This window comes from Nomascus leucogenys, chromosome 21 (genome assembly GCF_006542625.1).
Source record: "Nomascus leucogenys isolate Asia chromosome 21, Asia_NLE_v1, whole genome shotgun sequence".
NCBI lineage: Eukaryota > Metazoa > Chordata > Mammalia > Primates > Hylobatidae > Nomascus > Nomascus leucogenys.
Genome location: NC_044401.1, coordinates 81949989 through 81974996, shown reverse-complemented (window position 1 = coordinate 81974996; position 25008 = coordinate 81949989). Strand labels below are relative to the sequence as shown.

The following is a 25008-nucleotide window of genomic DNA, read 5'->3' as shown; positions in this document are numbered from 1 at the left end:
AACACTAATGCTTTCCCCTGAAATCAGGAACAAGACCAAGATAACTGCTCTCACCACTTCTAATCAACATGGTGCTGGAAAGCATAGCCAGGCAATCGGGAAGGTGGATGCACTTAAAAGATCTAGATTGGAAGGGGGATGTGAAACTGTGACAGATGATGTGATCGTCTGTGAATAATCGAGAATCTATAAAAGGCAACGGCAGTTGTTCGTTGATATCCATGGGGCATTGGTGCCAGCACTCCTAGGACACAAAATGTGTGCATGTGCTAATCCTCTACATAAAATGGCGTAGCCTTTGCATATAATCTACATACATCTTCCCATGTACTTTATTTATTTATTTTTTAAGACAGAGTGTCTTTCTATCACCCAGGCTGGAGTGCAGTGCTGTGATCTAGGCTCACTGCAACCTCTGCCTCCCGGGTTCAAGCTATTCTCCTGCCTCAGCCTCCCGAATAGCTGGGATTACAGGCGTATGCCACCACCCCTGGCTAATTTTTGTATTTTTAGTAGAGACGGGGTTTCACATGTTGGCTAGACTGTTCTCGAACTCCTGACCTCAGGTGATCCACCCGCCTCAGCCTCCCAAAGTGCTGGGATTACAGGCATGAGCCACCATGCCTGACCACATCCTCCCGTATACTTTAAATCATCTTTATATCATGTTAAAATTTCTATTAGGTGCCAGGCTCAGTGGCTTACGCCTGTAATCCCAGCACTTTGGGAGGCCGAGGCAGGTGGATCATTTGAGGTTGGGAGTTTGAGATCAGCCTGGCCAACATAGCAAACCCCTGTCTCTATTAAAAATACAAAAAAAATTTAGCCAGGCATGGTGGTGTGTGCCTGTAATACCACTTAGTCTTGTGGCTGAGGCAGGAGAATCGCTTGAACCCGGGAGGCGGAGGTTGCAGTGAGCGGAGATCGTACCACTGCTCTCCAGCCTGGGTGACAGAGTGAGACTCTGTCTCAAAAAATAAATAAAATAAAATATTAAAATAAAATAAAATTAGGCATTATAAGTTTACTATGTATATGATTTCTTATAATACCTAATATAATGTAAATGCTATGTAAATAGTTATCCTGTATTCTTATTTGTATTATTTTTAATTATTGTATTTTAAACTTTTCCTCCTCAAGTATTTTCCAACTGAGGTTGAATTTGAGGACGCAGAACCCTGGGAGAGAGAGGGCCCACTGTGTAATTAATGGGTGTGTTTATCAAGGTTAGAGGTACCAGAAGATGAATAATGGGTGGGTTTATCAAGGTTAGACATACCAGAAGATCAATATACAAAAAACAATTGTTCAAGAATAGACAAAGGACTTAAACAGACATTTCTGCAATGAAGTTATATGAATGGCCAATAAGCACATGAAAAGAGGCTCAACGACACTAATCACTAGGGAAATGGAAATCAAGACTGCATGATACCACCTCACACCATCGAAACACAGAAAATAGCAAGTGTTGTTGAGGATGTGGAGAAATTGGAACCTTTGTCCACTGTTGGTGAGAGTGTAAAATGGTAAAACTGCTGTGGAAAACAGTATGGTAGTTTCTCAGAAATTTAAGCATATAATCACCATATGCTCCAGCAATTCCATTTTTGGGTATAGAGTCAAAATAATTGAGGCCAGGTGCAGTGGCTCATGCCTGTAATCCCAGCACTTTGGGAGGCTGAGGTGGGCGGATCACCTGAGGTCAGGAATTCAAGACCAGCCTGGTCAACACAGCAAAACCCTGTCTCTACTAAAAATGCAAAAATTAGCTGGGTGTGGCAGTGGGCACCTGTAATCCCAGCTACTTGGGAGGCTGAGGCAGGAGAATCACTTGAACCTGGGAGGTGGAGGTTGCAGTGAGCCAAGATTGCGCCATTGCACTCCAGCCTGGGTGATAGAGCAAGACTCCATCTCAAAAAACAAAAAAATTAAAAGCAGGTCTTGAAAAGATATTTGCACATTCATGTTCATAGCAGTATTACTCACAACAGCTAAAGCATTGAAGCCACTCAAGTGCCCCTTGACAGATGAAGGGATAAACAGAATGTGGTCTATCCTTACAGTGGAATATTATTCAGCCTTGAAAAGGAAGAAATTCTGACACAAGCTACAATACATAGACAACATGAGGCTGAGTGAAATAAGCCAGACACAAAAAGACCAACACTGTATCATTCCACTTATCTGAGGTATCTCAAGTTGTCAGATTCAGAGCAACAGAAAGCAGAACGGTGGCTACGTGGGGCTGGGGGAGAGAGGAGGGTGTGTTTAGTGGGAACAGAGCTTCAGTTTAAGAAAAATGAAGGCGTCGGCCGCCCCGTCTGGGAAGAAGTGAGGAGCGTCTCCGCCCGGCCGCCCATCGTCTGGGAAGTGAGGAGCGTCTCTGCCCGGCTGCCCCGTCTGGGAAGAAGTGAGGAGCGTCTCTGCCCGGCCGCCCATCGTCTGGGAAGTGAGGAGCATCTCTGCCCGGCTGCCCTGTCTGGGAAGTGAGGAGCACCTCTGCCCGGCTGCCCTGTCTGGGAAGAAGTGAGGAGCGTCTCTGTCCGGCCGCCCCGTCTGGGAAGAAGTGAGGAGCGTCTCTGCCCGGCTGCCCCGTCTGGGAAGAAGTGAGGAGCGTCTCCGCCCGGCCGCCCATCGTCTGGGAAGTGAGGAGCACCTCTGCCCGGCTGCCCTGTCTGGGAAGAAGTGAGGAGCGTCTCTGCCCGGCTGCCCTGTCTGGGAAGAAGTGAGGAGCGTCTCTGTCCGGCCGCCCCGTCTGGGAAGTGAGGAGCGCCTCTGCCCGGCCGCCCCGTCTGGGAAGTGAGGAGCGCCTCTGCCCGGCCGCCCCGTCTGGGATGTGGGGAGCGCCTCTGCCCGGCCGCCCCGTCTGGGAGGTCTACCACGGAGGCCAGACGCAATGTGGGGGCTGGACGTGGTGGCTCACGCCTGTGGTCCCAGCACTCTGGGAGGCCGAGGCGGGTTGATCACTTGAGGCTAGGAGTTCGAGACCAGCCTGGCCAACATGGTGAAACATATGAAAAATACAACAGACAAACCAACCAACCAACCCAGCAACAACAAAACAGGTCTACCCTGGAGTCATACTCTAATTTTTTCTATTTTCCTCCCTTTCTGATCCTTTATCCCACTGTCATTTTCTTCCTCTTCCTTCTCCTTCTTCTTTGTCAAATAGAGGATTGAGTTATTATCGTTGATCCATACAAAGTCCCTCTCTCATTTATTTTCTTTAATTCCCACCCCCCATTTCTATTCCCCGTCTTCCCATGTGCAACCTTCCTAATACGTTTGATATGCATCTTTTTGTTTGTATGTATCTTCAGAAAATGTTTATTGTTTTGTGTGCAAAAAAAATTAAAAAGAAAAAAGAAAAATGAAGGCGTTCTGGAGCTGAATGCTGGTGATGGCTGCACGGCATGGTGACATAATCAATACCACTGAGCCACCCACTTAAGACTGGGTAAGATGAGAAATTCTGTTATGTGTATCTTTCCATAATAAAAAGTCCCAAAAAATCAGTTGTATCTCTCTATATTAGCAATAAATAATTGGAAATGAGAACAAACAATATCATTATAATAGTACAAAAATATGAAATACTTAGGGAAAAATCTGACAAAGGATGTGAAAGATGAGTACACTGAAAACTGTAAACTGCTGGGAGGGAAATTAGAGACCTGCAGAAACAGGTATGTACACCTTGTCCATGGGCTGGAAGACTCCATATTGCTAAGATGTAAGTTCTTTCTAAACTAATAAATATATTTAATGCAATTTCAGTCAAAATCCCTGCAGGCTTTTTTTTTTTTTTGGTAGAAACTGACAAATTGAGACTAAATTCAGAGGGAAGTGCAGAGGACATAGAAGAGCCAAAGCAGTCCCGAAAAAGGGGCAAAGTTGGAGGAAACTGAAACACTGGCTGGGATGGAGAACTGTTATAAAGCTACAATAATCAAAACAGTGCAGCATTAGCATAATGACAGACAAATAGGTCAATGAACAGAATAAAGTCCAGAAACAAATTCATGTGTATATAAACAATAATTATTTTTTCTTTAAAAAAATTTTTTTTGAGACAGGGTCTGACTCTGTCGCCCAGGCTGGAGTGCAATGGCATGATCTCAGCTCACTGCAACCTCCACACCCTGGGCTCAAGTGATCCTCCCATCTCAGCCTCCCCAGTAGCCATATAGGCACATGCCACTCCACCTGGCTAATTGAATTTTCAACAAAGGAGCAGAAGTACTGCAATGAAGAAAGAATAGCCTTGTCAACAAATGGAGCTAGAACAATTGGATATCCATACATAATAAGACAAACTTCAAGCCATACCTCACACTGTATATAAAAAATTAACTCAAAATGCACCATGTAAAACCCCAAACTGTAAAATTTCTAAAAGAAAACATAGGGGAAAATATTTGTGTGATCTTGGGTTAGGCAAAGATTTCCTACACGTAATACCAAAGGCAAAACTTATAAAAAGGTAAATTGATCAATTGGACTTTATCAAAATTTCAAAACTCCTACTTTAAAAAACACTATTGAGAGAATGAAAAGACAAGCCACAGGCTGGGAGAAATATATCTACAAAGGATCTCTCCAATAAAGGACTCATATCTAGAATACATAAATAATGTTTAGATCTTAAAAAGAAACCCACCCCAATTACCCAATAAATAATGGGCAAAAGATTCGAGTAGGCATTTCACTAAAGAAGACATATGAGCTGGGCGCGGTGGCTCACGCCTGTAATCCCAGCACTTTGGGAGGCCGAGGTGGGCGGATCATGAGGTCAGGAGATGGAAACCATCCTGGTTAACACAGTGAAACCCCGTCTCTACTAAAAATACCAAAAATTAGCCGGGCGTGGTGGCAGGCGCCTGCAGTCCCAGCTACTCAGGAGGCTGACACAGGAGAATGGCGTGAACCTGGGAGACGGAGCTTGCAGTGAGCCGAGATCGCGCCACTGCACTCCAGCCTGGGTGAAGGAGTGAGACTCTGTCTCAAAAAAAAAAAAAAAAAAAAAAAAAAAAAAGACATATGGGGCTTATAAGCCCAGGAGTAAACTGACTTTTCTTTTGTAAGAAATTAGATATCCTAAGTTAAACAGTCACACAAGGATGTGAGCAGAAAGTGCTTTGACAGGAATTGCTATACTAGTCACAAGTACATTACCAAAGATTTCTCTATAATGAATTTAATATTTAAACACAGCACCCAGGATTTGTTGAAAAAGCAAAACTATATAATAGGGGTTTTTAAAATAATTTTTTTTTGAGACAGAGTCTCACTCTGTTGCCCAGGCTTGAATGCAGCAACATGATCTTGGCTCACTGCAACCTCTGCCTCCCGGGTTCCACCGATTCTCCTGCCTCAGCCTCCCAAGTGGCTGGGATTACAGGTGTGCCACCATGCCTGGCTAATTTTTGTATTTTTAGTAGGGATGGGGTTTCATCATGTTGGCCAGGTTGGTCTCTTAACTCCTGACTTCAGGTGATCCGCCTGCCTCGGCCTCCCAAAGTGCTGGGATTACAGGTATGAGCCACCGTGCCTGGTCTAAAATAAAGTTTTTTAAAAAGTGGAAAAAAAAGACATATGGACGGCAGATAAGTGTATAAAAAAATTCTTAACATCATTAGTCATTAGGGAAATACAATTTCAAGTAATAATGAGGCAACATCACACACTTACTAGTGTGGCTAAAATTAAAAAGACCGACCATCTCAAGTGTTGGCAAGGCTGTGGGGTAACGGATGTCTCATACACTGCCGGTGGGAATGTAGAAAGGTACAACCACTTTGGAAAGCAGTTTAGCGATTTCTCAAAAAGTTGAACATAGACCTACCTGTCTGATCCAGATACTCCACTCCTAGGTATTTACCTGGCAGAAAAGAAAGTGTATGTCCACACAAAGATTACACAAATGTTCGAAGCAGTTTTGTTCATAGTGGCCTCAAATGGACAATGAGCCCAGTGTCCATTAGCAGGGAATGAATGAGCCCAGGAAGGAATGAGCTATTTACACAGCAATGCTGGATGCAATCTCAACATAATTATGCTTAGTGAAAGAGGCCGAAGAATGCATACTGTATAGTTCCATTTACACAGAATCCTAGAAAATGCAAACAAATCTACAAAGTCCTAGAAAATGCAAACAAATGCCACAGAAAAGAAACCCTGGGTAGCTCCCGAGTGGGGAAGGGTGGGAGGGAGAGATTCCAAAGAGGTGTAAGGAGTCCTGTGTGGGTGATGGGCGTGGACATATTCATACTGATTTGGGTGGTGGCTTTCCAAGTTCAACCTATTTATGTCAAAACTGACCCAATCATACACGTAAACATGTGCGGTTTATTGTATGTCAATCCCACCTCAGTTAAGCTGTTTTAGCCTGTCTCAATGCACTTTCCTGACCAGTAAATCCTAAGTGTTTTCCTTGTTGCCACATAAAATCCTAGTCATAATTTATAGTGGCTGCATGTTATTCTAGAGTTGTTTGGCTCTTAGAGATTTAAAATTAATCAGAAAAATATATTAGAGCCCAAACTATAGTGACAGTAAAAAATGACCAGTGGTTGCCAGGGATTTGCGGGGAAGGATGGAATAGCTGAGACACAGGGCATGTGTTAGGGTGGTACAACCATTCTGCATGCTACTGTCCTGGTGGATATTTGACACTCTACATTTGCAAAACCCAGAAAACTTAATAGTGCAAAGAGTGAACCTTGATGTGCACAAATATAAAAATATTCATGAGGTTGAGGGATGCCACAGATGAAATGCAGAATGTGGCAAAACAATCTAACTGTATTTCAAATGCATGAAACAAACTCACAGAAGGGGGCGGGGGTGGGGGGATGTTGAAGGGCCCTGACCTTCAGGCACCTCGGCAAGGAGCAACGGGGCACTGAGATTCCTGCCCTGGGGCTGTGACACCACCCAGGAACCTTAGATCTTTCTGTTACTTATGATTGGGGTTTCTCCAAAAAGCAACAGTTTCCTTTGCAAAAAGTGGCAACACCATTATCAAGCGGTGGACAGTGTAAGTTTGGGGCTGGGAAGATTCTCTGGGACCACATTGCAGCTCTGCCATTCTTGGGCTGGGTGAGCCGAAGGAGTGCTTTCACCCTCTCTGAGTCTCAGTTTCATTGTCTATAGGATGGAGTGAGGTGAGTGCCTTCCTCCCAGGGTTGAGGGCTCCAGTGAGGTGGGGCTATAGAGCAGTTGGCCCGTACCTGCACATCATGAGCGCTTGTGAGGTGGAGCCCTGTGGAGCTGGCACAGAAGGTGAACTCCAGTACCAGGGAGATTTCATTTGTCCATCCATGTAGCCACCCACCCATTAATCCATCATCTACCCACCCACCCATCCATCCACCCACCCACTCATCCATCTATCTGTCCATTTGTCTATCCATCCATCCATCCATCCACCCCCCACCCACCTACCCATCCACTCACTCATCCTTCCCTCCCTCTGTCCATTCATCCAGCCATCCCTTCATCCATCCATCCACCCATCTACCCATCCACTCATCCATCTCTCCATTCATCCATCCACCTATCCATTCACTCACTCACATATCCATCTATCCATCCATCCTTTCATCCATCCATTCTTTGACCCATCCACACATCCATCCCTCCATTCATCCATGCCTCCATCCATCCACCTATCCATTAACTAACCCATCTATCCATCCATCCATCCATCCATCCATCCATCCATCCATCCATCCATCCTTCCATTCACCCATCCCTCCATCCATCCATCCATTCACCCACCCATTCATCTATCCATCCATCCACCCACTCATTCATCCATCCCTCCCTCCCATCCATCCCTCCCTGACCCATTCATCCATCCCTCCCTCCCATCCATCCCTCCCTGACCCATTCATCCATCCCTCCCTCCCATCCATCCATTCATCCATCCATCCATCCATCCATCCATCCATCCATCCATCCACTCACCCATCCACCCATCCATCCATCCCATCCATCTACCCACCCACTGACCCATTCATCCATCCTTCTCTCCCTCCTTCCCATCCATCCATCCTTTCATTCACCCATTCATCCATCCATCCACCCACCCACCCATTCCTCCATCCATCTAACCATCTGTCCCTCCCTCCCTCCATTCATCCACTCATTCACCCAGCCAACCACCCATTCATCCATCCATCCACTCATTTACCCACTCATTTGTTGATCTATCCATCCATCCATCTATCCATCCATCCATCCATCCATCCATCCATCCATCCATCCATCCATCCCATCCATCTACCCACCGACCCATTCATTTCCCCTCCCTGCCTCTCATCCATCCATCCATCCATCCATCCATCCACCTGCTGACTCATTCATTCCCCTTCCCTGCCTCCTATCCATCCATCCACCCGCCCACCCACCCAGAAGCAAAGTTATTGAGTGCATCTGCTGTGAGGGTGGCCATGGGGGACCCACATGGGCTGCTGCCCTTGAGGCATTTGGAGCAGGATGGCCAGCAAGGGTCACACAGTGTGGCCAGGGTGGTGAGAACAGTGTTCAGTGTGAGGATGTGACACCTGGACCAAGTCTTGAGGGGCAAGTGCCCCAAGGTGTCTGGACTCCTGAAGCACAGCTATCCACCTGATGGCCCTGGCCCTGGGCTGCCCTTTCCTCAGTGGAGCCTGCCCAGTGCCTGCCTGCCCAGCAGAGGCCTGGACTGGTTGAGGCCTCTCTCAATCCCTCACCTGAGAACAAACGCCTCTGTGTGCTCACTTGCTCACCCTCCACACCTCACAGAGCAGTGGCACCAACACCCCGCCGTTCACCTCTGCAGTCCGTGGGAGGTGACATGCACACCTCCAGGTGTCTCAGAACCTTTGGAGGCCCAGAAAGTGGACATGCTTGGGATGTCTGAGTCTGCCCTGGAGAGTTGGGCATGACTGGTGTTTTATTTGCCCTCCCTTGAATCCTCAGATGCTCACCTGCCAGGGTGTAGGTCTGGGCCTTGCCACTGTGTCCCTGTGTGGGGCTGGGGTTGGAGCTGGGGTCCTCCTTGGTGTCCAGAGGGCTGAGAACCACGGCTTTTCTGGGTGTGCTCTCCACCTGCCCACCAAGGCAGGGCCAGAGCTGTGGCGCTGGGGTTGGGTGCCAGCCCCCACCACCCTGGTTAAGCCCAGTTGGCTGGGGGCTGGGCAGCCTGGTGCTGGCAGGGTTGGCTGCGGCAGGATGGCTCTGGCCCGCAGAATGGGTGTGGGCCAGCCTGGCCTCTTGTGTTCTGAGGTGCTGGCCTTGCGATGGAGACATGAGATGCTCAGTGACTCAGTTTCCCCTTCTGTAACGTGGGCTAATAATCAGACCAACCACATAGGGTCATGGAAAAATGGCCCCAGATGACACATGTGGCCGATGTGTGGGCAGCCTGCACTTGCTGGAGGCCGACATTTCAGTAATCAGCAATGGGGGCCACGTTTGGACCAACACAGGATGTAGGGAGAGATGGGCTGCCACTCAGGGATGCCTGGGGCTGCGATGTGGGCAGGTGGAATGCTCTCCAGGAAAGCAGCTCTGTGACTGGTCTCCTGCCCCCGTAGGAGGGGTTTTGGCCACATGGGGAGTGCTTGGGGGGGTGGGTGGGGGTCCTCCAGGGAACAACCAGTGGGGTGTGGGCCATTACTTTAGGCAGCCTAGGGTGGGCCGCAGGCTAGAGACCCCCGGAGGCCATCAGGAGTCAGCACGTCCTGCTCCTTGGAGGACTGACGTCTTTTCTTTCAAGGCTCTGCACTGATTGTGTCAGGCTCACCTACCTTGCCAGGGTCACATTTGAGAAATCCCTTCACAGCAGCATCAAGCCCAGTGCCATGCTAAAGACTAGAGCCACGGCCAGACAGGCCGACTCACACAGCCACCGTTCGAGCGACCGGGACGGGTGCAGGGGACACACCTGCTGTCTTCTGCTCCCTCAGCAGCATAGGGGTTCTCTCTTCTCGCCCCCTCCCCAGCCTCCTCTTCCTCTTCCCCTTCCTCCTTCTCCTTTCCCTTCTCCCCCTTCCTCCGGTGGCTCTGACCCCTGCATGCCCCTCACCCGGGCTTCCTGGTGAGTCAGGTTTGTGGTTACACAGTAGTGGGGCCGTCACTTCAGGTGCCATGTGACGTTGGTGCTGCCTCCTCCCTGCAGTCACTACTGCAAATTCCACGCAGCCCTTGGCAACAGTGTCTTGTCACGGTAAACACGTTGGGCGTGGGCAGGGTGGGGAGAGGCTGGCGGGGCCAGGATGCTGTCTGCGTGGGAGGCTGTACTCCATGCAGCCTCGCTCTGAGTCCCAGCCGGGGCCTGAGGTTGGGGCAGCCTGACACGGGGCTGGGGCTGTGGGCTCCTGGCTCAACCGCGTCCGGCCCGCCATTGGGTGGGTGGTCATTCCCACCACTGCCGTCAAGTCCTTGTCACAGAAAGCAGAACCAACAAGCATTTTCCTCGGAGTGGTCAAAGCCCCCACTCTCTCCCTCCACCAGGGCCCCTCGAACCCCATGGGAAAGCCACAGAGTGGCGATGGGGTCCCAGGGCAGTACGGCTGCCCACTCTCCCGCTCTGCACTTGCTGGAGGCCGACATTTCGGTAACCAGCAATGGGGGCCACATCTGGACCAACACAGGACTTGGGGAGAGAGGGGATGCAGTGCTGCTGACCTGCCCGGCCCCCATCGCCTCCACGACCCCGGTAGATGCTACGATTCTGGTAGTGGGGACCGGCTGAGGCTTGGAGGCAAAGAGGCTGGGGACACTCTCGCTTTGGGGGTGCCAGTGACTCCATAGTCACCCCAGCCTGATGGAGCCGTCACTGTCCTCTTCCCCAGAACAGCTCCCTTTTGCCGTTAGGAATGGGGTTCAGCTCTCTGCACCCTGCCACATGCAGGGCTGCCTGTGAGCTCAGACAGGGCTCCTACCTGGGACCTTGCCATGGGCCAAGAGGGGTGTTAGGGTCAGACCCCTGAGCCTGGGCACCACCACTGCCCGTCCAGAGGGGACACAAGGTCAGATCCAGGGGACCTACCTCAGGCTTCAGGGCCGGAGGGGCTGTGCTGGGCAGCTTGTGCTCTGCTGGGATTCCTCCAATGCCCCCAGGGCAGGGGGAGCTTGGCCTGGAAAATCTCTGTCCTGAGGCCTGCCTGGGGCATGTCAGGGTCAGTGGACTGCAGTTGGGGCCGTCCTTGGGTTTCCCCAGGGCTCAGTGCCAGTGTGTGGAGGCCCACACCGGGAAGTGAACAATGATCTCCTCTGGCCTCGCCCAGCTGGCTCTGGTTTCCTAATCCCTGGTCCTCCTGGCGGGGGCCACACACTCAGCTTCCTCCACCTGCCCAGGTCCTGGCAGGGAGCTCAGGAGGGCAGGAGGGGCTTCGTCCCAGGCCCTGGGTCTGGGCAGCAGGTCAGCCAGGGAAAGAGGCTTGGTGCTTCAGGCCCCAAGTCTCCATAACTGTCGGGGTGAGTCCCTCCCCACTGCCATCACGCTGCCGGCATGTCCCCAGCATGTTCAGGCCAAAGCCAGGAGCTCAAGTCACAGCCCCTCTCTATTTTCAGGAGGAGAAAACTGTAGAGAGAGGGGAGGGCCCCCAGACCTCAGTTTACCCACTGGCGACACCGGGGTGCCTGCCTGTGCCCTCCCGGGCCAGGGCAGGCAGCGGTGGGCCCAGTGGTCTCGCAGTCTGGGGTCAGTGTGAGTTCCGGTTCTCCAGGCTTTTCCAGACAACTGCTGGGATTGGTGGGTGAGACTGAGCCTCATCAGAGGCACAGCCTTGGGGGCAAGACCCCCACCCTGAGTGAGAGGTGGTTCTGGGGAGCCTGGGCAGGCTGTCACCTCCTCAGCTCTCAGGCCGGAGGTCCTCATGTGGTCCCCAGGAGAAGGGGCAGACGGCCACTTCCGGCCACCAGCCAGCTCCCCGTGTGCCTGATTCCGTAACACGTCCCCTGGCTGGGCAGGTACTCCCCAAGTTCTAATTACATGTAATTCCAGAGAAGGGCTCAGCCTGGGAAAAGGATGGGCATAGACGGTGGTTGGGGGCTGGGGCCTCTGACACAGCTCCATGAGCCTGGCCAAGAGCCCCAGGCAAGTCAGTGGCCTCCCCGGACCCGAAGGATCCCACATCCTCCCTGCCCTCGGGGAGGCCCCTTTTTGGGGTCAGGCCTGGAAGCTGCCCCAGAGCTTGGGCCCCGGGAATGGGTTGGTCCTCCCAGGGTAACGTGAGCCTCATCAGGCCTGGGGACCTGCTCAGCGGGTGTCTGGGGGCCCGTAGGGGGCTAAGGAGCCTGACTGGACTTGCTTCTGGTAGGACGCCCCCCGCCCCGGCCACCCTGGGCTCATCCCGCTAGTAGCTGCACGTGTTCCCCGGGTGTGTGCTGGCATTCAGGCTACAGGGCTGCCTCATCCTGAAGAAGGCTGCGTTTACCCAGGGAGCCATAAAGAGATGACCTCCGATAACCTGAATCAATATTTCCCCACTGGGGCTCGGGCCCCCGCAGCTGTCTTCTTGGTCATCTGGCCAATGCCACACCCACACTTGGCCCTCCCCTGCCTTCCCGCCCTCCTACCCTCCTGCCAGGACATATAAGGAACAGACCCCTGCCCCTGGGTGCAACCCACACCGCCCCTGCCAGCCACCATGGGGCTGCCACTAGCCCGCCTGGCGGCTGTGTGCCTGGCCCTGTCTTTGGCAGGGGGCTCGGAGCTCCAGACAGGTGAGAGAGCAGACACAGGGGTCTGGGGCCTGGCAGAGTGTCCTGGGGGCAGGGCTGGGCGGGCAGGCAAGTCGCATCTGGGAGGAGGTGGTCCCAGAATGCAGCCTGGGTGGCTCTGCTGAGGCTCCTGGCCCGGGTTGGTCCCTGGCAGCCCCTGGCCCTGCTGACTTTCAAGAGGCTGGAAGGACGGGGTTCCCCTGCTATTCCTTTGGGGTTGACTGCCCGACGACAGTGTGGGTCTTGGGGCCAGCACCAGGTGGAAACAGCAGGCCAGGCCCCAGTGAACTGGGTCATTGTCCATAGGGGAGGAAGGGGTGGCCAGGACCCCACCAGAAGGCCCCAATCTCAGGTGGCAGAGACCCTTGAAGAGTTGGGGCAGCACAGCCCTTGCTGGGGAGCGGGGTGCCCAGAACCCCCTCTCCTACATCCTGCTTGGCACCTGGCCGCACTCCTCACCAGGCCGGGGGTAGAAGCCCTGAGGCCCCTATGGTGGGGGGACCAAGGCCCGGCAGAGGGCCTGCAGATAGGGAGGAACCTTTCCCGGCCAGGGGCCCTGCGCGGGGCTCGAAGCTGCCTCCAGGTGCTCCCGCAGGGGCCTCCTCTCGAGGGTAGCTTGGGCAGCCTTCCCCCTCCAGGGCCACTCACCCCTCATTCCCCGCTGCTCCCTCAGAGGGCAGAACCCGAAACCATGGCCACAACGTCTGCAGCACCTGGGGCGACTTCCACTACAAGACCTTCGACGGGGACGTCTTCCGCTTCCCCGGCCTCTGCGACTACAACTTCGCCTCTGACTGCCGAGGCTCCTACAAGGAATTTGCTGTGCACCTGAAGCGGGGCCCGGGCCAGGCTGAGGCCCCCGCCGGGGTGGAGTCCATCCTGCTGACCATCAAGGATGACACCATCTACCTCACCCGCCACCTGGCTGTGCTGAACGGGGCCATGTGAGTGTGGTCGATGGCGCCCCTCCCACATCCTAGCAACGGGGGCTGATGGTTCCCGAATGGATATTCCTCGTAGCCCTAGAAGACCCCTTCTGCCCCGGCACACAGCTCAGGAGAACAGCCTTGAGGTTTGGGTTCAGAGGTCACTAATTCATTCAACAAACACTGATGAGTCCCCACCATTCCCCCCACAGGCAAGGGGTTTCAGTTATCCCTTTGCCTGTGTGTGCCTGACAGCCCCTCTCCTCCGAGCCCACCAGGCTTGGGACAGCCTTGGCACCGCTGGAGGCTGCCTGTCTCTGCTCCTGTGCATGGGGTGGCCATGTGCGCCCTCCCCAGGCTAGAGTTATAGAAGCCGGTGCAAGGGGGCCGTGGGAGCCCCTTCCCCACCCCCAGCTATTGCTCCCCTATTGTCTCCAGAACAATGAGGCCCTGTAAGTGCATTCCCGTCCAGCAGGGTTCCCCACCTGCAGGACCTGCCCCTCTTCTGCCTGGGGATTTAGTTTCCTGCAAGGGGCTCCAGCATAGGCATGGGCAGGCGGGTTGAGGCCCTCAGGCGTGGGCGCGGGTGGGGGGGTTGAGGCCCTCAGGAGCGGGCAGGTGGGTGGGTGGGTAGGGGCCCTCAGGTGTGGGCGCAGGTGGGTGGGTGGGTTGAGGCCTTCAGGCGTGGGCGGGCAGGTGGGGGGGTAGAGGCCCTCAGGCGTGGGTGTGGGCAGGTGGTTGGGTAGAGGCCTTCAGGCATGGGGGGGCAGGTAGAGGCCCTTGAGGACCGAGGCACAGAGGCTGGGGTGAGTGCCTCTACCTGGACCGGCAAGGGGCACTGGCAGGAGGTGGGGTAGGACCCCTGATAGTCTCAAGAGCAGCCTGGGGGACTCTGGGGGGATTCGGGACCCCATGGGGGGATGTTCCACCAAGCAGGGGGCCTGGAAGGGGGCTGGGCAGCCTGGCCCTCCCTCCTCTCCCAACCTGGTGCCCTCAGGGCCTCTGAGAGGGGACCCTGCCCAGGACCCTGCCCCGAGGAGGGAGTGGAGAGGAGGGGCACGCAGGCAGGAGGTGGCTCTGCCGGGGAAGCCCGGCCAGCGGAGATGGACAGGTGCTCTTTGGCTACTGCCTATGTCCCTCCACCCCAGAGGCCGGCCAAGTTGGTGGCCCCAGGGCAGGAGCTGGGCCTGGCAGAGCCATCTCCACCACCCCAGGCGCCCAGCTTCAGTCCCCGCTGGGTGGCGGGGTCCCGGGAGGACAAGCTGGGGCGGGGGGGCCTGGGTGGTGGACCCAAGAGTGACCCCGATGTGCCCCCGCCAGGGTCAGCACCCCGCACTACAGCCCCGGGCTGCTCATTGAGAAGAGCGACACCTACACCAAAGTCTACTCCCGCGCCGGCCTCACCCTCATGTGGAACCGGGAGGATGCGCTCTTGGTGCTCAGGGTCCCCGGGCTCGTGGGGCTGGGGGGGGCTCCGTCAGGCCTCTGGGCGGACCCCAAGGGAGGGCAGGGAGGGCAGTGCTCTGACCCCTCACCGAGAGGGCATGGGTGGGGCAGGGCCTAGGCAGTGCGGGGCGTCGGTGCTGGACTTGGGGGGCAGCAGCAGAAGCCGGCCTGGCCCTGATCCCCCCAGGCCTCACCCTTCCCCCAAAGCACTCGGCGTTTCGGGGACCTGCCCTGCCAGGCCGCTCCCTGGCTGCTGACCCCAGCCGTCCTGCCCCACCTTCCTCCGGCTCAAACAAGCCGCGAGTCTTAGGGGTTCCTGGCGGCTGTGGGCCGGGTGGGGGGGCCAGCTCACCGGCTCCCTCCCGCAACAGCTGGAGCTGGACAGCAAGTTCCGGAACCACACCTGTGGCCTCTGCGGGGACTACAACGGCCTGCAGAGCTATTCAGAATTCCTCTCTGACGGTGAGGCCCCGAGGGCTTGGCGGGGCAGGGTGGGCTAGGGGCCCCCAGGAGCCTCAGCTGAAGGGCCGTGCATCCCCAGGCGTGCTCTTCAGTCCCCTGGAGTTTGGGAACATGCAGAAGATCAACCAGCCCGATGTGGTGTGCGAGGATCCCGGGGAGGAGGCAGCCCCCGCGTCCTGCTCCGAGCACGTGAGTCCCCTCGGTCCGGGGTGGGGGTCCTGGCGGAGCTGGCCTCCGAGCAGCATGCCCACCCCGCGTCTGTCCCCAGCGCGCCGAGTGTGAGAGGCTGCTGACCGCCGAGGCCTTCGCGGACTGCCAGGACCTGGTGCCGCTGGAGCCGTATCTGCGCGCCTGCCAGCAGGACCGCTGCCGGTGCTCGGGCGGTGACACCTGCGTCTGCAGCACCGTGGCCGAGTTCTCCCGCCAATGCTCCCACGCCGGTGGCCGGCCCGGGAACTGGAGGACGGCCACGCTCTGCCGTAAGCCCCGGCGCCCTGTGGGCAGGGGACCCCGGGGGGACCCTGCGCTGGTGCATTCCCCAAGCTCGGGTGGGAGCTGTGTCTGCGCCGGGCACCGGGAGCCAGGGGTGGACACTCACCGCACCGGGCACTGGGAGCTGGGGGAACACTCACCACGGGCACCTTGAGCTGGGGGAACACTCACCACGGGCACCTTGAGCTGGGGGGACACTCACCACGGGCACCTTGAGCTGGGGGGACACTCACCGTGCCGGGCACCAGGAGCTGGGGGGACACTCACCGCGGGCTGAGAGCCCTTCTCGGTGCACTTCGGGGTGGAGCAGCTGCTGTGCCCCAGCCTCACCCTCACTGCGTGGCCTCTGTGGTTCCAGCCAAGACCTGCCCCGGGAACCTGGTGTACCTGGAGAGCGGCTCGCCCTGCATGGACACCTGCTCACACCTGGAGGTGAGCAGCCTGTGCGAGGAGCACCGCATGGACGGCTGTTTCTGCCCAGAAGGTGAGTGTGGAGGATGGCCCCACACTGGCACTGCCCGCCAGACGAGAGGCAGCCCTGGCCTGCGGTTCTTGCCTGCACTGAGGGGACAGCTCCACTGGGTGGTGGGGGCAGCGGTGGCACAGAAGTGCCTCTCCCTCCACCCGATACCAGGGGAGAAGGGGCCTCGGTGTGAGGCCCTTCCCAAAGGGTGGCTTCAGGGAGGCCGAGAAGGGGGCTGCCTTCCTGGTCATCACCCTGGGGACAGACCTCCTCCTGCCCGGCCCCTGGCCTGGAGCCTGAGGCCTTCGGGAGGAGCTCGATTGTCAGGGGCAAGAAGATGGCCTGGAGACTGGAGCCCCATGGCCAGACCCCAACCCAGGGACCAGGTGGGGACCGCAGGCGTCAGCGCAGGGGACCAGTGGTGCCTGCGGGTGGGAGGCCTGACTGGCAGCCCCTCGGTGGGGATTCTGGCTCTTTCTGAGCCAGCCGGGGTGACATCGCCTCCCTGGCTGTCCCAGGCACCGTGTATGACGACATCGGGGACAGTGGCTGCGTTCCTGTGAGCCAGTGCCACTGCAGGCTGCACGGACACCTGTACACACCGGGCCAGGAGATCACCAATGACTGCGAGCAGTGGTGAGTTCCGGGGCCAGGGCTGGGTGCGGAGAGGCTGGGGCGGCTGAGCCCTGACCCTGTGCCCCACTGCCCAACAGTGTCTGTAATGCTGGCCGCTGGGTGTGCAAAGACCTGCCCTGCCCTGGCACCTGCGCCCTGGAAGGCGGCTCCCACATCACCACCTTTGATGGGAAGACGTACACCTTCCACGGGGACTGCTATTATGTCCTGGCCAAGGTAGGCTGCCCAGGGTCTGGGGCATGGGGCAGAGCTGGGGCTGGCATCCAGGCCCTTGGCCATCTGGGGGTGGGTGGGCTGGCTGTCCCTGAAGCAGAGGGTGCCCGTGGGCTGTCCTGGGGCAGGTGACCGTGCTTCTGCTCTCTGGCTGGAGGATAAGAAGCAGGGCTTCCTTTCTAAGCCACTGCCGGGTCCTAGGGTGCAGGGCGCTGCCCATACCAGCCCTCAGCGGCTGCACGGCCTCTTGCCCCATCACAGGGCGACCACAACGATTCCTACGCTCTCCTGGGCGAGCTGGCCCCCTGCGGCTCCACGGACAAGCAGACCTGCCTGAAGACGGTGGTGTTGCTGGCCGACAAGAAGAACAATGTGAGTGTTCCTGCCCCCCTCCTTCTGGAGCCCCAGGTCCCCTGAGGGGGCCCCTTCTCAGCCCTGAGCAACCTCGGCCTTTCCTGCAGGTGGTGGTCTTCAAGTCTGATGGCAGCGTGCTGCTCAACGAGCTGCAGGTGAACCTGCCCCACGTGACCGGTGAGTTGTGCCCCAGGGAGGGGCCCGGGCCCTAAGAGCTCCGCTGGGCCTGCAGTGATTCGCACAGTCCAGCTGCCTCGGACCCAGGAGGCTGGGTGGGAAGGTTCCACGGTGGAGGGTCCCTGCGGCACCTGGCAGGCTCTGTCCTGGGTCCTCTGCTGGAGGGGGCGGTGGGAGGGTGACACCCTCTTGCTGCTCACCTGGGCCGGGCAGGTCCTGGGAGCCCTGCCCCTCACCGTGCCCCTTACCGTGTCCCTCATCGTGCCCGTGCCCTCAGCGAGCTTCTCTGTCTTCCGCCCGTCTTCCTACCACATCATCGTGAGCATGGCCATTGGCGTCCGGCTGCAGGTGCAGCTGGCCCCAGTCATGCAACTCTTCGTGACGCTGGACCAGGCCTCCCAGGGGCAGGTGCAGGGTAAGTGGCCCCACTGGGATTGCCCCAACAAAGGCCCACAGTGGGGCCTGCTAGCCCCAGACTCTTCCCAACTCTGTCCTGGCCCCTCAGGCCTCTGCGGGAACTTCAACGGCCTGGAAGGTGACGATTTCAAGACGGCCAGCGGGCTGGTGGAGGCCACGGGGGCGGGCTTTGCCAACACCTGGAAGGCACAGTCAAGCTGCCATGACAAGTTGGACTGGCTGGATGATCCCTGCTCCCTGAACATCGAGAGCGGTGAGGCTCGGCAACACGGGCGCCCCCACCCAGCCTGCCTGGGGTACCCGGCCCATGGCCTGGAAGGGCAGATGGGGCTCCCAGCAGCACGCATGGGTGGTGAGGGGCAGAAGTTAGGTGGCTCTCCTCCAGGGGCAGCCGGGCACCTGCTGCTTCCTGCTGTGGCTAGTTTATGGCGGCCATGGTGGCAGCCCGCCAGGTGACCCGGAAGAGGGCCTGGGCTGGTCCCTACCTGCCCTGTCACGTCCGGGATGCTGGGCCCTTGGGGGTGAGAGACGGGAGGTGGTGGGTGCCCTGCAGGGGTCTCTATCCAGCCTGGAGCTGCCTGGAAATTTGACTCATGGGGAGGAAGGCGCCTGGGCATGGGTGCACAAAGGGAACCATATCTGGGGCCTAGGCAGCCGGGCAGCAGGGCCCAGGGGATCCTGTGGGGGTCCCGGGCCCCACTGAAGTTCCGATCCCCCACTCCCCAGCCAACTACGCTGAGCACTGGTGCTCCCTCCTGAAGACAGAGACGCCCTTTGGCAGGTGCCACTCGGCCGTGGACCCTGCTGAGTATTACAAGGTGGGTGGGACCCACACCCCCAGGCCCCCACGCCATCGAGGTGGACTCAGGGCACCCCCAGCCTCCCATGCCACCCGTGAGGTGAACTCAGGGCACCTGGCCGGGCCCACTGGTTGCTGTGTGTGTGTGTGTGAGCTTGCGTCTGTGAGCGCCAGGCCACACTCTGCCTCCCTGCCTCACTGCCCGCCCACCTTGCTCTGTTGTCCAGAGGTGCAAATATGACACGTGCAACTGTCAGAACAACGAGGACTGCCTGTGTGCCGCTCTGTCCTCCTACGCGCGCGCCTGCGCTGCCAAGGGCGTCGTGCTGTGGGGCTGGCGGGAGCGTGTCTGCAGTGAGTGCCATCCCTGTGGGCTGCATCCTGGGGATGGGGTCCAGGCTTTGAGCTCCTGGGATGGGGCTGGGGGCCCTGAGCATGGGTGGTCCAGGGAGAGGAGTCGGCCCCCTGCGGCCACGGACCAGGCTCCAGCTTCGTCGGCCGGCGGTCGTGGGAAACCAGCTCCTCCTACAGCAAGGGGCGGCCACATAGCAGGGGCAGAACCTGGGGCGGGCCTGGAGCTGTGGCGGCCGAGTGTGGGAGTGGGTCCCAGAGTGTGCACTCCCTGGCCCCCTGGCCACCCTGGGGATGGCAGCTGGGCGTCTGGCTCCTCCCATCCCTTATGCCACCCCGTGGTCCTCTGCAGACGAGGATGTGGGCTCCTGCCCCAACTCGCAGGTCTTCCTGTACAACCTCACCACCTGCCAGCAGACCTGCCGCTCCCTCTCCGAGGCTGACAGCCACTGTCTCGAGGGCTTTGCGCCTGTGGATGGCTGCGGCTGCCCTGACCACACCTTCCTGGACGAGAAGGGCCACTGCGTGCCCCTGGCCAAGTGCTCCTGCTACCACCACGGCCTCTACCTGGAGGCGGGGGACGTGGTCGTCAGGCAGGAAGAACGATGGTGGGTACCTGCTCGGGGGTCAGGTGTGGCGTGGGGGTGGGGGAGCTCCTTCTGAACCTGCCCCAAGTGGAGACCTGGGAGGCTCTACCTGGGGAAGCCGAGACACCCAAGGCTGAGGGGTGACTAGGGTGCGGGGCACTGAGAGGCATCAGGCTCACATCTGTCCCGGGGAAGCTGCGGGCTGTCTGTGGCTGTCCCGTGTGGGCACCGCTCATCCCTGGCCTTTTCCACAGTGTGTGCCGGGATGGGAGGCTACACTGCAGGCAGATCCAGCTGCTCGGCCAAAGTAAGTGGCACTGCCCTGGCCACCCCTCCCCGCCTGCCCTGGCCACCCCTCCCCGCCTGCCCTGGCCACCCTCCCTGGCCACCCTCCCCGGCCACCCCTCCCCACCTGCCCTGGCCACCCTCCCCGGCCACCCCTCCCCACCTGCCCTGGCCACCCTCCCCGGCCACCCCTCCCCACCTGCCTGAGAGCCCCAGCTTCCACTGGAGCTGAGGCGGCCCCTCCGTCCCACAGGCTGCACGGCCCCGAAGATCCACATGGACTGCAGCAACCTGACTGCACTGGCCACCTCGAAGCCCCAAGCCCTCAGCTGCCAGACGCTGGCCGCTGGCTATGTGCGTGCTGGGGGCGCTGCTGTGGGCGGGCAGGGATTCCTGGCTGGCTGAGCCCGGCTTCTGTGCTGTGCCCCCACTAGGGTCTGGGTGCCGAGTCCTGAGGGCGCAGGCCCTGTTGATGCTGTCCCTGGCCCTGGGAGGGAAGTGGCAGTCTGTGAGCCACCGGGGCCCAGGGGCCAGTGTAGGGCCCTCAGCCAGCAGCCCTCACCAGTCTCCCTGCCCTGTGGCGGGCCTGAGGGGAGGGAGGCCTGAGCCCAGGCCAGGGGGAGTGGTGGGAGGTCTGGGACGTGACAGACTGCATGGTCAGGACTTTCCTGGCTGTGCATCCAATCCTGACCCCAGGGAGGGCTGCAGCGTCACCTGTCCACCCCTGAACCCCACTCTCTGGCTGTCCCCAGTACCACACAGAGTGTGTCAGTGGCTGTGTGTGCCCCGACGGGCTGATGGATGACGGCCGGGGCGGCTGCGTGGTGGAGAAGGAATGCCCTTGCGTCCATAACAAGGACCTGTATTCCTCCGGAGCCAAGATCAAGGTGGACTGCAATACCTGGTAAGCTGGCCCGGCCTGTCCTGGCTGCCACCCAGGCCCCACGTGCTCCGCAGAGGTGGCCACTGGAGAGCGGGCCAAGGGGCAGGTGCCTCTCCTGGGGGGTCCACCTGGGTCTTGCGAGATCCTGTGGCAGCCCCTGTCCCATGGGCAGGGTGGTCTCTCATGTCAGTCGCTGGTCTTGAAGCCATGGGGGAAGGGACATTTGGAGCCACTTTTGGGGCCTGCAGGTGCCCTGTGTGGGAGGCATAGACAGCTGTCTGCATGATGCCCAGGGTCTCCTCCAGGCACTCATGAGCGGGCCCTGGGTCCCTTCAGCCTCCTTTCCTGTCCTCAGCACCTGCGAGAGAGGACGATGGGTGTGCACGCAAGCTGTGTGCCACGGCACCTGCTCCATTTATGGGAGCGGCCACTACATCACCTTTGATGGGAAGTACTACGACTTTGACGGACACTGCTCCTACGTGGCTGTTCAGGTGCGGTCACGGGCACTGCCTGGCCGAGCTGCTTGTGGTCAGGGACCCTCTGCCTGCCCCAAGTGCAGTGCTTAGCTCCCTGAGAAACCCTGAGACTTGGGAAGGCCGGCCTTTCCTCAGCCCCAGACCCACAACCACACCCGCACCTGCATCCGCAGGATTCGTTCTTCTAGCCAGGGCTGGGCAGGGGTGGTAAAACCCCTCTGCACTGCCCGGTTCTGTAGTTCTCCTCTGGGTCCTCCTCCGGGTCCTCCTCTGGGTCTTCCTCTGGGTCCTCCTCCGGGTTCTCCTCTGTGGTCCTCATTCAGGTCCTCCTCTGGGTCCTCCTTCAGGTCCTCCTCCAGGTCCTCCTCTGTGGTCTTCCTCTGTGGTTCTCCTCCGGGTCCTCCTCTGGGTCTTCCTCTGTGGTTCTCCTCCGGGTCCTCCTCTGGGTCTTCCTCTGGGTCCTCCTCCGGATCCTCCTTCGGGTTCTCCTCTGGGTCCTCCTCTGTTGTCCTCATTCGGGTCCTCCTCTGGGTCCTCTTCTGGGTCTTCCTCTGGGTGCACAGGGTGGGTGGGGTTGACCGCGCAGCCATGGGGACTGAGGGCACCTCTGTGGGGAGCTGAGTAAGGGCCAGGGCTAGGCCACTGCTCATGCGGCTCCCCAGATCCAAATCCCACAGCCCTTTGAGGCACCGTGATCCCCAGGGACAGGGGACGGGCCTGCAGCAGGGTCAGGTCCTCGCATGGACAGGGCCAGGGCCTGGTTTGTCTGCTCAGTGGCTGTGGCGCCGCCAACTGGGGCGGGTGTGCCCCGGAACACCTGGGGCCCAGCTGTCCTGGCTGACCTTGTCCTCCTGGCCCCCAGGACTACTGCGGCCAGAACTCCTCACTGGGCTCATTCAGCATCATCACCGAGAATGTCCCCTGTGGCACCACGGGCGTCACCTGCTCCAAGGCCATCAAGATCTTCATGGGGGTGAGTGCTGCTGGCCTTGGGGACGCGTGAGCCCTGCGGGACCCTCAGACCAGCCAGTGACTGGGCCTCTCCTCCGGGCAGAGGACGGAGCTGAAGTTGGAAGACAAGCACCGTGTGGTGATCCAGCGTGATGAGGGTCACCACGTGGCCTACACCACGCGGGAGGTGGGCCAGTACCTGGTGGTGGAGTCCAGCACGGGCATCATCGTCATCTGGGACAAGAGGACCACTGTGTTCATCAAGCTGGCTCCCTCCTACAAGGTGGGCTGCCTCCCTGCCTGCCCTGCCCTCTCCTGTCCTCTCCTGGCCAGCCCCCCAACCCCCATCCCCTGCCCTGGTGTTTGCAGGACAAGCCCCTGCCCTCCCTCCAGCCCCTTTTTGGAGCCCCTGGGGTGCTTGTCTCTTGCAGGGCACCGTGTGTGGCCTGTGTGGGAACTTTGACGACCGCTCCAACAACGACTTCACCACGCGGGACCACATGGTGGTGAGCAGTGAGCTGGACTTCGGGAACAGCTGGAAGGAGGCCCCCACCTGCCCGGACGTGAGCACCAACCCTGAGCCCTGCAACCTGAACCCGCACCGCCGCTCCTGGGCAGAGAAGCAGTGCAGCATCCTCAAAAGCAGTGTGTTCAGCATCTGCCACAGCAAGGTGGGCTGGCTGGGCCATGGTGGGGCAAGTAGGCAGAGGAGGGCTGTAGGTGGGCTGTGACTGTGGGCGGGGCCATGGGCGGGGCCGACTGTAGGCAGAGGAGGGCTGTAGGTGGGCTGTGACTGTGGGCGGGGCCATGGGCGGGGCCGACTAGGCAGAGGAGGGCTGTAGGTGGGCTGTGACTGTGGGCGGGGCCATGGGCGGGGCCGACTGTAGGCAGAGGAGGGCTGTAGGTGGACTGTGACTGTGGGCGGGGCCATGGGCGGGGCCGACTGTAGGCAGAGGAGGGCTGTAGGTGGGCTGTGACTGTGGGCGGGGCCATGGGCGGGGCCGACTAGGCAGAGGAGGGCTGTAGGTGGGCTATAGCTGTGGGTGGGGCCATGGGCGGGGCCGACTAGTCAGAGCGGGGCTATGGGCTGACTCTGGACATGGTTAGGGTGCCGTAGAGCATGCTAATGATCAGGGCGTGGTCATAGCAGGGTAGGGTCTTGGGTGCTCCTGGGGCTGGGGGGCTTCTCCGCATGCTCCTCCACACCTTCAGGAGTCGCCCTGCTGCGTCACTCACCACACAGCACTTGTCCTCCAGCTTTGGCTCTGGCCACTGCCTCCTTTGGTCACATGACCATACAATCAGCCTCCCCTCTGAGACCCTGGGCTGGACCCCTGGACTCCCTCTGCCTCCCCAGGCTCAGATATTCACCCGGAGGAAGAAAAGACATGTGCCCCCCATGCCCACACATCCCCAGCTACAGGCAGCTGGGGAGGGCGGGTTCTAGGATGGCCATGTTACAGCTGAGGATGCAGAGGGGCTGGGCGATGGGTCTGCACAGCCACGGCGGGACAGGCATCTCTGGACCCTCTCCCCAAGGTTGGCCCTGCTGGGGCCCTGGCTGGCTGGTGCTGGGTAACATGCCCCGCCCCAGGAGCAGGGCCGGCCTCAGGGTCCTGAACTCCAGGGCACTGGGGAAGTCCTGGCCCCATGAGAGCAGCATGGGCCCAGGACAGACCAGGGTGTTCTCCCCAGGTGGACCCCAAGCCCTTCTATGAGGCCTGCGTGCACGACTCTTGCTCCTGTGACACGGGTGGGGACTGTGAGTGCTTCTGCTCTGCCGTGGCCTCCTATGCCCAGGAGTGTACCAAAGAGGGGGCCTGCGTGTTCTGGAGGACGCCGGACCTGTGCCGTAAGAGCCCGCCTGAACTGCACCCAGGGCCGGGAGGGGGGCTGGGAGGTGCTGTATTGCGGGCCGGGGTGGCACTCCTTGCCCATCCAGGTGATGGGTGTGCATCACCCATCATTTCCCCGACTTCTCCAGTGTCCTTCTTTGGGACCCTATGGGACCTGGGTTGGCAGAGCAAGCTTGATGCGTCTGCGCCCCAGCCCCCCACCCCAGATTCGCCCTCACCCCGGCCCACGCCTGAGCCCTCCTGTGTCTGACCCTGGCCTGGCCCTGTCTCCCCCAAGCCATATTCTGCGACTACTACAACCCTCCACATGAGTGTGAGTGGCACTATGAGCCGTGTGGGAACCGGAGCTTCGAGACCTGCAGGACCATCAACGGCATCCACTCCAACATCTCCGTGTCCTACCTGGAGGGTGAGCAGGGTGGGGCGGGCCTCAGCGGGGATGACAGCCGAGGGAGCTGGAGGGTGAGTGGGGCAGCCCTCAGGGGAGGCAACAGCCCATCGGCCAGGG

The 25008-nt window shown here is 58.6% G+C and overlaps 1 protein-coding gene across 1 annotated transcript in view; it reads left to right on the top strand.

Annotated features, from left to right (window-relative positions):
• The first annotated feature begins 12650 nt into the window (after window positions 1-12650).
• The window catches only part of MUC2 (mucin 2, oligomeric mucus/gel-forming), a 35233-nt gene continuing 22875 nt past the window's right edge, over window positions 12651-25008 (top strand). Inside the window, 25 exon segments of the mRNA XM_030801864.1 lie at window positions 12651-12726; window positions 13397-13667; window positions 14970-15084; window positions 15467-15557; window positions 15637-15746; window positions 15826-16036; window positions 16408-16533; window positions 17031-17148; window positions 17226-17364; window positions 17623-17733; window positions 17823-17892; window positions 18170-18307; window positions 18398-18562; window positions 19036-19127; window positions 19336-19462; window positions 19812-20067; window positions 20301-20353; window positions 20585-20685; window positions 21084-21235; window positions 21570-21708; window positions 22556-22666; window positions 22748-22927; window positions 23076-23315; window positions 24340-24496; window positions 24778-24909. Coding sequence (XP_030657724.1) covers window positions 12651-12726; window positions 13397-13667; window positions 14970-15084; window positions 15467-15557; window positions 15637-15746; window positions 15826-16036; window positions 16408-16533; window positions 17031-17148; window positions 17226-17364; window positions 17623-17733; window positions 17823-17892; window positions 18170-18307; window positions 18398-18562; window positions 19036-19127; window positions 19336-19462; window positions 19812-20067; window positions 20301-20353; window positions 20585-20685; window positions 21084-21235; window positions 21570-21708; window positions 22556-22666; window positions 22748-22927; window positions 23076-23315; window positions 24340-24496; window positions 24778-24909 — 3481 coding nt within the window.